At 55.6% G+C, this 15,944-nt stretch overlaps 1 protein-coding gene across 1 annotated transcript in view; it reads left to right on the top strand.

The window, feature by feature from the left end:
• LOC102106826 (carboxyl-terminal PDZ ligand of neuronal nitric oxide synthase protein-like) overlaps positions 1-13,428 on the top strand; it is a 29,344-nt gene extending 15,916 nt beyond the window's left edge. The window contains exons 3-11 of the mRNA XM_088065774.1: positions 5,737-5,829; positions 6,431-6,489; positions 7,914-8,022; positions 8,319-8,460; positions 8,845-9,005; positions 9,990-10,157; positions 10,883-11,060; positions 11,286-11,643; positions 11,748-13,428. Coding sequence (XP_087921900.1) covers positions 5,737-5,829; positions 6,431-6,489; positions 7,914-8,022; positions 8,319-8,460; positions 8,845-9,005; positions 9,990-10,157; positions 10,883-11,060; positions 11,286-11,643; positions 11,748-12,222 — 1,743 coding nt within the window. The 3' untranslated portion in view covers positions 12,223-13,428. The remainder of the gene's footprint in view (positions 1-5,736; positions 5,830-6,430; positions 6,490-7,913; positions 8,023-8,318; positions 8,461-8,844; positions 9,006-9,989; positions 10,158-10,882; positions 11,061-11,285; positions 11,644-11,747) is intronic.
• The last annotated feature ends 2,516 nt before the right edge of the window (positions 13,429-15,944 follow it).

Raw genomic sequence — 15,944 nt, 5'->3', positions numbered from 1 at the left:
GGACTGAAGGGCCGTGTGTGGGAAAGCTCCCTATTAAACCTGGGGACAGCAGGGAGCTCCTGGAAGTGACAGACACACAATGGTGCTTTTGTCAGAGAGGCACCAAGGGCCAGATGATGTCACCTTGTGCTGGGCTGTGAGGCTGCTTGTGCCTCTCAGGATGGAGCTCAGCAGTGTTGCACTATCTCTTCCACAGGGAGGAGGCAATGAAAAGGCTGCTTTTGTCCCACCCTTTCTTAAAAGCAGGCGAAGAAGCTTTGTTCCAGGACACTGTGGTTTTTCTGAGGTGGAAAAGACTAATTAAAGAGCCACTGCTAGCCCTGGGCTCCCACCAGCTCCCATCACCTGCAGGAGCCCCACTCAGACTGTGGGTGTAACGCTGTTTCCTCCACATCCTTTTGACTGGCACAGAGAAATACCTGAACTCCACAGAACGCCACATCCTTTGCCTTGTCACCTTAAGGTGGAAAGATTGAGTTATCCTTAAGGTTTGAGACTTCAGTAGTCTGGGACCTCCAAAGGATAAGATCTGTTGAAAATGAGGAGAAGGGGGATGAAGAGGAAGGCCTGTATTACTATGTCCATCAGAATGCTTTGAAACTGGATTCCCCAGATGTCAAAGGAGCCCTGGACAAAATGCAGCTCTTTCTCTTTCTTCCCCATACATGATCAGCCTCCAGCTGCTGCAGCCAGGGCAGCATCCTCCATCCTCACAGCCTCTGCCCAAGGTCAGCCAGGGATCCTTTGGGATGGACTGGGGCCACGTTTCCTTGCTGCCCTTCCAGGGACTCCCAGAAACCCAGCAGGGCCATGATAGCACCTCAGCCCCTTCAGCTCAGTGTGTGGGGAGTGGTCTGTGGCTTCTACAGAGAGTTTGCTGGATGGTGGAAGGAGCTCATTTAAATGAGGAAAAAAAAAGACTTTGAGTACGTTGCCAGCATTCTCTTTGCCTATTGTACTCCCTTTTCAGTTTCTGCTTTCCAGTGAGCAGTTTTATGTTTCCAAGGATCATAAATTCTCGTTTTTCCACTGGGCAGGAGGTGCACTCCTGGTCTCCACTGCTTCCTGCGTGGCTTTTGTGTCCGTGTTGCCCAGCTACTGCAGCACAGCCTCAGGCTATGCCCGGCCGCATTCCGAGCAGCCCGGCAGCGTGTGTCCCCGGCGGGCACGGGGGTTCACAGCATCCCCACACGCTCACGCTTCCCAGGGCCACAAAGGGAAGCCCTAACCCAGAGCCACAGGGAGGCTGCGCTGGCCGGGGCCGGCAGTGACCCCGGGAAGGTGGGATGTGATGCTGGAGGGGAGATCAGAGGCTGAACAGCAGAGCAGCCTCAGCGGTCCGAGTTTGGGAATGGACACCGCAGCTCCAGGGCAGCGCTCGGCTCAGCCCCTCTGGCTGGGAGACCTCCGGAGTTTTCCGTAGCAGCAGTTCCAAGGGCAGCACTCCAAGCGTGGGTAGTTCAAACATCAGCCGAGATAACACCCTGTCCTCACCCGTGTAGGTCAGCTGGTTTGAAATTAATTACATTCCTGAGCTGGAAATACTTGGATTCATCATGGCTTTAAATCCTAAAATGGGACTTGTATAATACCAGACGCTGCGAAGGGAAGGGAAGGGAAGGGAAGGGAAGGGAAGGGAAGGGAAGGGAAGGGAAGGGAAGGGAAGGGAAGGGAAGGGAAGGGAAGGGAAGGGAAGGGAAGGGAAGGGAAGGGAAGGGAAGGGAAGGGAAGGGAAGGGAAGGGAAGGGAAGGGAAGGGAAGGGAAGGGAAGGGAAGGGAAGGGAAGGGAAGGAAGGGAAGGGAAGGGAAGGGGAGGGGGGGGAAGGGAAGGGAAGGGAAGGGAAGGGAAGGGAAGGGAAGGGAAGGGAAGGGAAGGGAAGGGAAGGGAAGGGAAGGGAAGGGAAGGGAAGGGAAGGGAAGGGAAGGGAAGGGAAGGGAAGGGAAGGGAAGGGAAGGGAAGGGAAGGGAAGGGAAGGGAAGGGAAGGGAAGGGAAGGGAAGGGAAGGATGCTTCCCCTCCTGCTGGGATGCAGCCATGTGTCAGTGGGAGCAGGGACTGGGGGTCCTGCTGGGGCAGCACTGCCCGGAGCCGGTCAGTCGGGGGGCAGAGCCCAGCTCATTCCCAGCTCCTCATTGCCATGCTCCCTGTGTCTGTCTGGAAGGCGAGGCTGGGGAAGGGGCTGGGACGGGCTATTGTTGGGGGTTGTTTATGGACACATAGATTCTGCAGCCTGCCAGGCTGGGATGGGCCGAGGGGAGGCCAGGGCAGGACAGCAGGCTGAGGGCTGCCTGGAGAATTTACAGCCACAGGAAGAAGTCACTGGTTTCCAAGCCTGTGGCATCTTCCTATGGGCATGCAAACAAGTACATACCCAGCTGTGGCTGTGGGCACTGACATACTCCAGCTTCAAAAACCTGCAGAGCCTCTGCTTTGATTTCCTTTAATACAACCAAAAACACCATTTGAACCATGGCCAGGAGCATGTTCTGGCCTTGCTGCTCCTTGTTAATGAAGAAGATGTATTTTTTGGAAGCAGAGACTGCCTCCAAGACCTGCAAACTCTCTATTTTATGACAGTTTTAATTTGCATAATGAAGGCCCTGATACCTTCAGTAATTAATCACATTAAGAATTGCTTCCTTGAATAACTCTATTCATGCAGGTTGTTCCTAGTGCTGGAAACTGCACATGATTTCCAATGTGCATTAGCCCAAGTTTCATCAGCAGATGGAAGCTGGTAACTGCATGTGTAATTTATATCTGCTTGGGTGGAATTATCCAATGAAATATGCATCACACAGTGCCATTAACATTTCTAGTCATACAGTCTTTAGCTCATGGGTAAGTTAATATTACATACCAGCAGTGTGTGGGATCATATGAAAGGCAAAGACTTGAACACAGGGATTTAAGAGCAGAAGTGGAAAGTATTCCAGGTCAAATACAGCAGATATATAGAATTAATGATGCTGCTAAAATAAATGAAATTAATTACCCTTTTTTGACCTGTATTTTTTTATAAAATGTCCCATCTTGTCTCCATAGTTAAGAAAGCTGCCAGGCTGCTGTATCGCCACTTGTAGGGGCAACTCCAGATCCTTTAGCGTCCAGAAAGCTTTTCCTCATAGGACAGCACAAACAACAGGAGAATAACGATTGAATCATGGAAGGCAGCAGAGAGAAATGTTGCTGTGGGTTTGGATTTGTCGGTAACCTTGACAAATCTGGGGGAAAAAAATCCCATCAATTCAATAGTAAGAAAATCAGTGACCAGACTGCTGTGACAGCAGTGACAGGTCAGCCTGGAGCCTGGATGGAGGTTGGGTTATGCATGAACATTGTACAGGAGAAAGTCAGCTGTCTCAGAGTGCCTTTTTCCATGTGCTTTCCTGTCCTTACATAAATCATAGTTAATTAAAATACTGATTCCTGCTTGATAGGAAGCAATGAAATGACTGAGAGCTGTGTTCTATCTGCCTCTTCTGTGGAGAGATGGGGAGAGAGTCCAAGCCAAGCTGGTGCCATGTGAGCGTGGGGCTGTGCCCTCCTCTTGGGGCATGGTGCTCTCATCCAGCTGATGTTCCTGCTTCCTGTGCTGGGACATGGGACATCCTACAGCTTCTGCTGCTTGAGAGTTCCACCCTTTAGAAAAGATTTGAGGGACCAATGTGTTTTAACTTTCCAGGCCAAGCTGGTTCTGGCCATGGCTGGGCTGTGCCTTGGCCGTGTGCTCCAACAAGGATGCAGCAGTGGCCACAGGCTCCGTGGAGAGAGGAGAGCGAACAAACTCCTTCCTCACTGAGGCCACTGTAGTCACATCCAGCTTGTGGTGCTGCACAGCTCTGCCTGGAGCTGAAGCCCTGTACATGTCCCAGCCAGGCTGGGGTGGTGCTGTGGGGGAGCTGGCTGGAGTTCCCCGGGTTTAGAGTCTTGCTGTCACTCCTGGCAGCACCCACAGATTCGCTGCTGCTGCTGCTCCTGATTGTTCCTTTCTGTCCAAGAGAGAAAGAAAAAGCATCTCTGCAAAATCCAGGCTTGGACTTTGCTTAAAGCCTTTGAGTAAAGAGCCTTTTTTGAATGTAATTGCACCCCTGTTGCTACAATGGGAAAATACACTGTATTGCTCTTTCTTGGAAAGCTCAGCTAGTATTTTCCCAGCCATTTGTGTATAAAGAAAGATAAACAGCTCTTTAGCAGGAAGAACAGTCTATCCCGGGTTTATTGACATTCATGGAGCAGACAAGGACAAACAGTTTGGTGAGCACAGGGGAGGGGGAGCAGCTGGGCTGGAGGAACTGGGCATGAGGGGTAGAGGGTGGGGAAGCCCTCTCAGGTGCTGAGTCCATCTGCCTGGCCCCAGACCCGCAGGCGCTGCTGCATCCCCGTGGGCCCCCCAGCAGCCTGCAGGATGCACTCACCACCTCACCCTTCCTCTCACTCCTCCCCATAAATAAGAAAACGTGTATAGCTAATTTAGTTCCAGTTTCACACGCAATAGCACTATAGATAGATTTTAAAAGAGCTTGTCTGAAAGTAATAATTCATGGGGAGATCAAAAGGCTGTGGTTTAATCCGGGGTCTGTCTGATACCATGAACCTTGCAGAGTGCTAAGAATTCAATGAGCAGCATCAAAAGCCTGATAAACATGAAAGCCACCCAATTTTCTGTCGGTAAAGCTGGCGAGGCTTACAATGGGTGCTGAGGAGCGGGGAAGATGTGTATCTTATCTGCAGAGCTTGGGTGACAGAGCCACACACAGTCCTCCAACTTCAGCATCCCAAAAGAGGTGCCTGGACTCTATTAACATCTCACGTGCTCCCTGCACATCCCCAACTGTATAAAGAAATCAGAGTTCTAATTAGATGTCTAATTACATGGCCTAGGTAGATTTCAGGCTGCTTTCCATTGCCTTTTCCTCCACATCCACGAATCAGAGTCTGCACTGATTTGCCAAAGCAACGTGACAAAGTGGTGGATTTCAAACAGGGAAAAAATATGGAGTATTAAAATGCTGTATTTGGAAGCTGAAAATGTTGCTTAAAATGGGAGCAGGAAGGATGAGTGCTGTAAACAAAGGTCTCCAGAGTAAAGGGCTCTGCCATGCTTCTAACTGTCAGCTAAAGCAACATTTAAAAGCTAGTGTTTAATTTTTAACACAAATGGAGGTGAGCTCAGGCTGCAGACACCTGCAGGGTTTTTCTCCAGAGATCCTGATCCCACAGAGGTTAATGTGATTATGCAAATGACTGAGGTATAATTGCGTTACTGCCGCCCATCTGGCCCTCCCTGCAGCTCCTGAGTGATTTTGTATTCCCCGTGCAGCGCAGTGCTGACACACAAGGGCACCAGAGATGTCACTGCTTGGTGTTTGCTGCAGGTGCCACCTCCCTGTCAGACCTCTGGAGCAGAGTCCTGCTGGACAGGCATGGCCAATGCATCAGGAAAGCTCTTCCCAGATCCAAATTAACAGTCTGGATGTAGTCCAGAGGATTGAACTCCACTTGTCCTCTCCCAAGGGATGCTCCTGACAAAGCCAGGATCCTGCCTGGCATTCCAGCTACTGCACCAAGTCCTGCCCAAAACGTTTTTTTCTCAGCAGAATTAAACAAATTTCCACCTCCCTCAGCAGTTGTGATTAAACCAAAACCTGACATTTTCATGTTAGACACTGACTACCACACACTGTCCCAGATAACCCCAGTACTCTCTTAAACTTGGGTTTTTCTTCCCACCAGTACGAATTCAAAGCCAAGAACATTAAGAAGAAGAAGGTGAGCATCATCGTGTCCGTGGACGGGGTGAAGGTGATCCTGCGCAAGAAGCAGAAGGTGAGGCTGCTCTGGCCCAGGGATAGTCACACTTCTAACCAAAACTGGCCTTTTCTTAAAATACACCCAGAATTTGCATAACAAAACACTCCAGTTTCCATCCAACTAATAACAAAACCTTGCTGGAAAGAGAGTGGGAATATTACACTGTGGGAAGAGGATTTTTTTTCTATCAAAAAAAATGTATCTCTCAGAAGATACTGGTTCTTTTTCTTGCTAATCCCAGAAAGCTTTTTCCAGGCTGCCTGGTCTGAGCACCCCTCAGCTCTTTGCCCAACTGTCCTTTCCACCAAGTCACTGAATCCAGACTCCTAAGCCCCAGCTCCAAGCCTTCTTCCCCAAATCGTGTAACTCTTCTGCATATTTGATGTTATAAATTAATCTTAGGGACCATTTTCAGCCCTGAAGGCTGTGATCAGATATGATAAACGATAAAAAAAAATCTATTTTTATCTGAGATACTGTTGAAACAGCCGTGGCTCATCTAGTCACACTGCAGCCTGGATTGTGGCCTGGGACAAAAGCATTGCTCCCCAGGTTTCCTGCCCTTCAGTTTGGTGGAGTTTCACCTGATTTGCTGTAATTTTGTCTCTGCTTACAGAGAAAGGAGTGGACCTGGGACGAGAGTAAGATGGTGGTGATGCACGATCCCGTGTACAGGTACATGGCAGGGGATTCAACCAGGGAGGGCCAGCCAGCCCTGGGGGATCCGTGCCCTTCCTCCCACCTGCTGAGACCCTTCCACCAAGGCTTTCTAAAGGACCATCTAAAATTAACGAGGGTACAAAGTTACTGCTACTGGAGAATCCTTTTCATACGTTTTTGAGAGCAAGATGGACTGATCTCGCTTTGAAGCTGGCTCTGCTTTGAACAGGGTTAGACTGAGTGACCCTGGAGATGCTTCAACCTGGATTACTCTCTGATTCTGCCTCTGAAGACAGGCTTCCCATGGTTTTCCTTCAGAGCATGGCTCTCCCTGTGCTTCTGAAGCAGGGCCTTACTCTAAGGTGTAAGTGCTCACTTGGAATTAACCCTTACAGACATGGCAAGAAAGCACTGACTATCCATAGCACCTTCCATGGGATATTGAGGTATTCCAGAAACCACAAGCCCCACCCAGAGGTTTCCACTGAGCATAAACCTGGTGCCTCAGGAGCTCCTGAGGATGAGAAGCGACCCCAGTGATGGTGCATGGCCTGAGGACAGGTTAAGAACACAGGGTGCTCCAGGCTGTTAGATCTGCAAAGTGAATTATTGTACCAGGAGCACTGAGCCCACAGCCCCAAGAACTGGGATCCCCAACATTGGTTTTTGGGATTAGAGCCCTTAGTGAGGAGATGAGGAACAGAGGATGTGCTGATGCATTATCTGGGCCCTCTTCTCACCTCTGGCTTTCTTTAAAGATGTGGTACATTGGCAGTAACTGCTCTAATTGCAAGTTCAACACCCAAAAAATTCCAGTTACAGAAAGAGCAGAAGAAAAAAAGAATTTCAAGAACCCCTTTGGTTTCTTCTCCTAAGAGCCAAGCTCACTAGTCACATTTTCACCTAATTAAATCAAACATATATAAAAATCTTCAAAATGGTTTTGCAGTACAAGGAGGAGAGCCTGAGCAGCAGAGAGAGAAATCCTCCGAGTGCACTCAGCATCCCTGGGAGAGGCTTTTGTGCTGTGCCAGCTGCCCACTGCCAAGGAGGGACCCTCTGGGTCCTGAAGGGCAGGGACAGTCAGCACCATGCAGGCAGTTCTGCCTCGCTGCAGCCTGGGCAGGGGTTAATTGCTGGGGCTAAAAATAGCCACTCGCTTTCCAAGACTATAGATTTTTTCACTTTCCCACAGGATCTTTAAAAAGCTTTTGCCTACTTCAGAAAACAGAAGATTTTCCATCAAGCCTGGAATGCTCTCTAAATCCATCGCCTCCTGACTTGAAAATTGCAGGAGGGGCCATGCATCAGCACTGCCTCGTTCCTCCGAGCCTGGGGGCTGCAAACCAGCCCATCCTGGGGCCACAGAGGAGTGGAGGTGGTCTGGAGGGCAGACACTCCCCATGGTGTTTAATTCCCTTTGTCTCTCTCCCACCTAGAATTTTCTACGTCTCCCATGACTCGCAAGACCTGAAAATATTCAGTTACATCGCAAGGGATGGTGCAAACAACTCCTTCAGGTGCAACGTCTTCAAATCCAAGAAGAAGGTAGGATGCTCCTGGGGATGCACCCAGGAGGGTCAGAGGGTGCAGATCCCTGGGGAGCGACCGAGGCAGCGCCAGTGCTGGGTGTCCCCAAAACAACGCACCTGGCGCTTGTTCCCTCCTGGGCAGCGGCACATTCCACTCGGGGTAGGAGCACCCAGATCCAGAGAGGGGAAGCGGGGGGCAATGCTGGAGCGGCCAGCACAGGAGGAGATGCAGCAGTGCGGGTGGGAAGCGGGGAAGGCTCGCGGTTCCCCCCGGCGGTGGCAGCGCGGCTGAGAGCGAGGCTTGCCCCGCAGAGCCAGGCCATGCGTGTGGTGCGCACCGTGGGACAGGCCTTCGAGGTGTGCCACAAGCTGAGCCTGCAGCACGCCCTGCAGAACGCCGACGGACAGGCCGACGGCGCCAGCGACAAATCGGCCGAGGAGCAGCCGCTGGAAGGTGACTGGTGGCTCCCGAGGGGCGTGGGCACGTCCCTCCCTAAGGCAGCGGTGTGGGGATGCTTTGGGGTGGGGACACCGAGGTGGCATCTCACGGGTGAGAGGTTTGGGTCCCTCCGGATGGGAGCATGGGGAATCTGCCCTGCCTGCCCACTCCTCCTGAGCACGGGGGCAGGCTGAGACCCCAGCAAGCTGAGGGTCTGCAGCCTCTTGGCCAAACTATTCCTTCCCTCCTGCCCCTTCACAGCATGCTGAGATTTGGAGCAAGTCCTGGCCCTTGTCTCTGAGCTTCCCCCAGCTCCCAGCCCTGCCCAGGGCCCCGGCTCTTCCTGCAATCCTGAGCAGGGAAGGAAGGCTCAGATTCATGTGTCCATCTTGTTTGAAGTTCACCAGATAAAGGGCTCCAAGATCACGGATGTGGACGAGGTTGGCATCGATACTGGTGGCATCTGTGTGTCCGAAAGGGGACCCAGAGAGCTGCCAGGTGCCAGAGGGGACCTTGGCATGCTGAAACCTGGGCAAGCCTCAAAGGAAAAGAACGGCCAGGTAATGGGGGCTGGGCTGGAGGATGGTTTGAGTGCTCTGCTGCTGCTGAGGGTCCTCTGCTCAGGGTCACTGTATGGCTTGATTTGGAGGTGTTTTCATGGAGACCCCATTGCAGCCCTCCCTCCTGGCTCCCTGCTCAGGCCAGGCTGTTCAGCTCCCAGTTGACTTGCATTGTCCAGTGGGGTGGGGGCTGTGGCGCATGGCTGAGCAGGCTTCACACACCACCCAGGGTGAATTTCTGTGCCCTCAGTGCTGCTCTGCAGCGGTTGCTTTTTTGACTGTCCTGGCAGCAATCCCTGGCTCTCCTCGTGCTCCAGGCCCAGAGAGCAACGTCCCCAGGAGGCCCAGCCCTGGCAGCGCAGGCACCCAGGGCACGTTCAGCTCGAGCAGCAGTTCCACCTTAATGAATGGGTGCTCCAGAGAGCTCTGGGAGCATTTCCCGGAGGCCTGAATGGCATCGCTTGAGCTCACACAACAGTAATGCTCACAGGGCCTGGCTGGAAACAGCTGCAGTGACATGCACTCCATGGGATTCGTTTGCGTGCCTGGAAAGGCTGGGCTTTCCTGCACATTCCTTCGGGCACTGCCCAAGCAGGGGAGGGCAGGAGCAGGAAGGGCAGTGGCCGCAGGCACTGTCAAATGCTCCAGGCACCAGGACACCACCCAGCCTGGGCAGCCACAGCACGGAAAAGTGGTGGAGTGGTTGGATCACTCCCTGCTGTCTCCTCCCTGGGAGACCTGGGGACCTGCCCTCCAGACACAGCCCAGGCAGCTCTGCCAGCTCTCAGGGAGGAGCCTCTCTGAAACACTGTCCTGGGATCCCACAGATGCACAGAGCATACAGCCCAGGGCTGCCCCTCAACACCTCGGTGCCCCAAGCAGGGGGCTCCTCTGCTGTGCTGGGATCAGTGCCATGGGGAACCAAACTCCAGATCCCAGCCTGAGCTGGTCAGTCCGCTCACCTGCCCATTTCTTTGTGCCCAGGATGCCGAAAACTGCTCCCTCCACCTGGCCAGCTCGCAGCAGCTGCTCAGCCCGAGCAGCCCCTGCTCCTCAGCCTCCATCACCCCACTGGCCTCCCAGCACTGCCTCCAGCTGCTCCAGCAGCAGCTCCTCCAGCAGCAGCAGCAGACGCAGGTGGCTGTGGCCCAGGTACACGTCCTGCCCTCCCCTCAGGCAGCACCAGCCCTTCTTCTCCCCCTGCCCCAGCGTCCAGCCAGGCTAGGCCGACAGCAGGGCAGGTGGGAGCGGGCCGGGGCCCTGGCAGCAGTGCTGGCAGCATTCCCGGTCGCACAGCTCTCAGCAGAGTTCGCAGCATCGCTTGCAGCCTTAGCTCGCAGCATTGCTTTCAGCGCCACGTGCAGCATCGCTTGCAGCACAGCTGAGCTCCCCCAGACACGGAGCTGGCTGCTCACACAGCCCCAGGCTGCTCTAGGAGTGTTGCAGGATCCGGTAGAGCCCCCAGCTCCCGTTTCACCCCATCTCATTCCGTTTTTGGAAACCATCCCACCCCCAGTCCAGCATCAGAGCGGGGAGCCCTGTGCCTCCCGGCTGGGCACCTCCCCTACGCGTTTCTCGTTACTCGGGGGGCAGCAGAACATCCCCAAACCCCCGGGATGCCGCCGCATCCCCGCCCGCGGCTGGACCGGTTCGGGGGGGCCGGGGGGGGGGCGGTGGGGTGGCGCGGCGGGGCCGGCAGGGGGCGCTGTGGCGCCGCCGGTACCGGGAGCTCCGGGAATGCTCCTCCCGTCCCGCAGCGCCCGGCCCCGCAGCATCCCGTTCCCGAGAATCCCATCTGCATCATCCCATTCCCAATCCCCCGTCCCCAATCACCCTGTCAGCACCACCCTGTTCGCATCTCCCGTCCCGTCTGGCAGGTGCAGCTGCTGAAGGACCAACTGGCGGCCGAGACGGCGGCGCGGATCGAGGCGCAGGCCCGGGTGCGGCAGCTCCTGCTGACCAACCGTGACCTGCTGCAGCACGTCTCGCTGCTGGTGCGGCAGCTGACAGTGCTGGAGGCCCGGGAGGAGCACCGGGACGAGCATCGGCAGCCGGGTGAGCACGGTGACACACTCACTGGGGTGGTTTGGGTGCTGGTGTGCCCCCAGCTCCATCCCTCTGGACAATCACTGCGTTCCCTGCAGTCACAGGAATCAACCAGAGTGCTCCCAGTACCATCTCCAGCAGGCTCTGGGGCATTTCTGCACCACTCACAGTGCAGGGGAGCAGCTGGTTTGGAGATCCCGAGTTTTTCACATGCCCCTTGTCCATCTCTCACAGTTGACCACTCCTTACAAAACCTGTCCCTGGCCCAGTCCCTCTCCCTGAACCTGAAGAACCACTACAGCCTGGATGTCCACGTGCCGTCCACTTCCACCCCCGCCAGCGTCCTGGGCAGCCCCGTGGCCCCCGGCTCGCTGCCTTCCCTGGGCCCCAGGGACTCCTACCTCAACCTCGTCAGCCTGGACAGGGGCAGCCACCGCTACAGCAGCAAGGAGGGGGACGAGTGTCTGGCGGTGCTGGAGGGGCAGGATGGGCTCAGCCGGCGCGTGGAGGGCTCCGAGGTCAGCGACTTCGCTCTGCTCAACGGGAACAGCCGGCAGAAGGTGGATGACACAGACAGAGGGGACGAGGACAGGTAGAGTGTGCCACCTCTGTCTCCTGCCAGCTGCAGCGGGAACACCCCGAGTGCTGCAGGTGAGTACTTGTGCATCACCTCCTCTCTCTGCTTTCCCTCCGCAGGCGGCAGCCGCCCATTCCCAAGCTCAACCCACCACCACCCATCCTACGCAAAAGGTCAAGCAAGACCTCCCCGAGCCTGGAAGTGGAGGTGAAGTCCGAGAGTACTGCCCACCTGAGCCTACCCAGTGCCAGCATCTCCAGCCTCACCAGCATCACTGCCAGCTCCCTCACCCTCTTGGACCCTGAGGCGAGAACTCCTGCACGGAGTGCTGCCTCCAGCACGGAGCCTGGCCCTGCCGGGACCTGCCAGCGCACTCTGGGCAAGGACAGGACTGGAGAGAGCAGGCCAATGTCCCCCTTGGCCAGCATCCATGACCCAACAGCCAGCGAGACCCTGGCCAAGGAGCTGGTGGCCCTGGGCAGCCCCACGGACAGCTCACTGCCCTTCTCCTCTGCTGACGACACCTGCTTGCACATCAGCTTCTCTGAAGATGAGCTGGACACTGCTGTGGGGCCCAGCAGAGTCCCCTCTTAGTGGGGCCACAGTATGTGGTGGCTGGTGGCTGGCAGCCCCAGCCCACAACCCTGTGCTGGGATTGGGGGTCCCTGTGCCCAGGCTACAAGACAGGTCCCTCTCCTGTCCCTGTCCCACATAACAGCTTTCCCCACCCCACAGGATGGGACTGGCCAGCCCTGCCTCAGTCTGCACCAGCTCACACTGCTGTCACACTGCCAGCCTGTCCCTGCTCACACAGCCAGGGATGCTCACAGCAGAGAATTCCCAGGGAGCTGAAGGGTGGAAGCCCAGGGCAGGGCATGGCACAGCGCTGTGGGACAAGAGGCTGTTCTGGTTCATCAGTTGCCACCCGTGGCAGCCTGAGCAGGGCCACACAGCACAGCCATGGTGTCACTCCCCTGCCCAGCTGCCTGAGGTGTGTCCCAGTGTGTGCCACCACGCTGGGTCTCTCCAGGGCTGCCAGTGTCCACCAGCCCCACGCTGTGTCCAGCCCTGCTTTGGGGGCAGCATCCCCACCACTGTCCCCCCATGCAGTGATGCCACCACTGCCTCCATAGGTGCCTTTTCCCACTCCCCAGCACCCACTGCCTACACAGGTTGGGCCACCCCTCTGAGGCCACTGATGGGTGCAGGACTGGCCCTGGGAGCCCGCAGCAGTGGGGGTGACCCCCTAAGGAAGGGTGCACCCCATGTCTTGGGGTCAGGGCAGAGAGCCCTCCCATGCCCCTGAGCTGCTGGTGGCTGCAGGCAGGAGGCCGCTCCTTGCGCAGATTTTAGGGTGTTTGGGTCTGGTCTTAGAAATCTCAGTGTCTTGGGAGGAGTTAAGGTTTAAGGAAGAAGCTGATGGTGGGGTGAAGGGCAGGTTCTGTGGAGGAACCGAGGTGATGCTCATCCACCTTGGTTGTTTGTCAGAGGGTGTTGGGAAAGTGTTGGAGAGTTGAGTTGGGAAGTGTCAAGCAGAAATGGAAACTTGGAGCAGCCATGCTGCCTGTCCCTGGCATGCTGCTGCTCCTGTGGGGAGAGGGGGGTGACAAGACCTGCACCCAGAGCCCGCCATGGCAGTGACAGAGCTGGGAGGGAGCTGGGGACCGGGCCAGGGGTTGTAAAGCTCGGCTGGGCTGTCCCATAGTGCAGTAGCAACAGCCCAGCCCCTCCATAGGATGCTGCGGTTTGGTAATGGACTTTTAAAGAAAAAGAAATAAAGGTGTCAGATTTGCAGAGCCAGTGCTGTGTCTCTGCCCTGTGGGGCCCTCACAGGGGATTCTGAGCCTGTGGGGTGAACTGGGAACTCCTGGGTATTCCCAAAGAGAAAAGATTCCTGCTGGGAACGACAGCTGAGCCCCTGAGCTGCTCCCTGAGCAGCCCCTGCCAGGATGGGTACCAGCAGGCAGGGCTCTGCTCCCCACATGCTCCTTTTGCTCTTTCCTGGTCCCTTTTCTACTCCTGAAATAAATTCTGGCCCCAGCACACAGGATGGAGGGCGGGAGAATGCAGATGGCAAAGCCAGGTGGGATGGGACCAGTGGCATGCCAGAGCACTGGGATCCCAAGGGCTGCCTGCAGCCAGGATGGGCAAGAGACCCCTGGCATCTGCAGGCTCCTGACCCTTGCAAGGAGAGGAAGGAAATCCAGGGGCAATTCAGCACAGATGCTCCAGGATGGCCAAGGACCCTGTGAGATTGTCCCCATATGCAGGTTGGGAGGCCCAAATGGAGGGACCCAGCACCCAGAACCTCTGTGGGGTCTCAGGGCCACTCTCCATCCCTCCATGGAGTGAGTGCAGCCTCCAGCATGGCAGAGTGGGGAGCAGGGAGCCCCTTCCCCAGGCCCACTGCAGACATCTGCCGGGGGGCTGCCTGTGTGGGGAGGGGGCACTTCCAGCCCAGAGCCTTATTATGCTTCCTTCATGGGAAGAAACTTTTTCCTTTGCTGTCTGCTAAGCTGCTAGCAATCATCAGGCAGGCAGGTGGTAAAGATTCATATCCATCAAACAATGCCATTTAGTTTGTAACCTGTGACTAAATCTGGTGTTAGCTTTAATTTCAGAGTCTGCTTTAGGGCTCGCTTGTTAATCTCTATGCAAAGCAGATGAAATGAATATGCAGCATTTTGGATGTAATTGTACGGCTTCAATTCAGCACTATAATTTTCCAAACAGGATCTTGCAATCAAGCTTCTATTCATTAGTGTATAAACAATTTAGTTTCTCAGCTCTCCAGTATGCCAATCATCTCAATGGAGTGAGCATCTCCGACAGAAAGAGGAGGAAAGTTTCCTTTGTGTAACAGAGGTAAAAGTTGCTCCCTACTTCAGACAATTCCCGCCCAGCAGATCCAGACCATTCCAACAGAAGTGGACGGTTCCTCGTGCCCCCACAACACTGACCAGCTGCAAACACCACTCAGGGGGGTGATGCTCCAGTGATCTCCCAGCTCATGTAGCCCCAGGCCCTTCAGGAATCCTGCGTGTGAGACCGCAGCGGATCCCACAGCACAAGGCTGCCTGGAAAGGTGTAAACATGCAGCACCTCAGCACGCCCCAGTGCTGCTCAGGGTTCCCCGGGTGCCCATGACTCTGGGGAGAGAGCGGCCACCCCAGCCCAAGCCCCCTCCACCCAAGTCCCCATCCCCCCGACACCGCACACCCCACGCCAGCTCAGCTTTCCTGGCCCGCACCACAGGACAGAGCCCTGGGGACATCCCACACCTGGGGCCAGTGGCAGCTCTTCCATGGAGGACAATGCCGGGGTGACACAGGAGTGGGTGGGGGGCAGGTGTTGATCTCCGGGGCTCAGCACCCTCATGGCTGGTGCTTTCCTCAGCGGGGACCCGAGGGTGCCTGCGGCCCCCGCCCGCATCCCCATCCCTGCGCACCCATCGCCCTCCTGGGAGGTGAGGAGGGACCAGCCCAGAAACGCGACAAAGGGAAGCGCCGTCGGCGGAGCCGCTCAGCGCGATCTCCGTTTCCAAATGAATATCGACAGCGCTAATTACAGGCCGCCATGCAGACAGCTTATTAGCTTGTCACAAAAAGACGGTATTGAACTCGGAGCCCGCGGTATTCACGGAGCGCAGCAAGACGCTCCCCAGACAGCACAGCGAACCAGGCAGGCGAACAACCTCCAGCAAAACTAATTACTTCCTGATTGTCTACGGCCACCCACTGGGTATAATAGTATAGACTAAATTTGGCATATACATAACTAAGCACTCGGCACCAATTTGGTGTACAATAATCATCTTCTGTGTTGCATAATTAAAATCTGATCACTTGGAATAATTATTTCATATTCCCAGTATCGGGTGAAGATTGCATAATGTGGCAGAAGTGTGAGCCTGGCAGTGGAACGATCCACTTCCACAGGCGTGAGCCCCCCGGGAAGGACAATCCCGGCTGCAGGCACGGTGAGAGCCCCGCTCGGCACCGGCTGCCTCGGCCGTGGCCATGGCCCTGCGGGCGAGGAGCTGTGCGGCCTCGGGCTGCCGGTCAGCACCGCCTGCGGAGGAGCTGCGATCACCTTCTCCCCGCTGTCCCCAGGCCCCGGTGGGGCAGGACTGTACCCGGCAGGACAGGCTGTCCTGCTGTCCCCACGCAAACACTCTCCCCATTGACCTTTCCAGCCTGGCTGCTGCCCCGCTGCCCGCCCGGCCGGGATGCTCATCGCCCGACTCCATTGTGCTCGTGCATCTGCTAAAGGCATTTGGAAAGACACGGCAATAAAATATAAAAATCAAGTGGAAC

The sequence above is a fragment of the Pseudopodoces humilis genome, chromosome 22, assembly GCF_049639895.1.
Source record: "Pseudopodoces humilis isolate 2021_Gansu_Grassland_sample_001 chromosome 22, ASM4963989v1, whole genome shotgun sequence".
NCBI lineage: Eukaryota > Metazoa > Chordata > Aves > Passeriformes > Paridae > Pseudopodoces > Pseudopodoces humilis.
The sequence above is the reverse complement of the archived record's forward strand: the minus strand, read 5'-3'. Positions and strand labels throughout refer to the sequence as shown.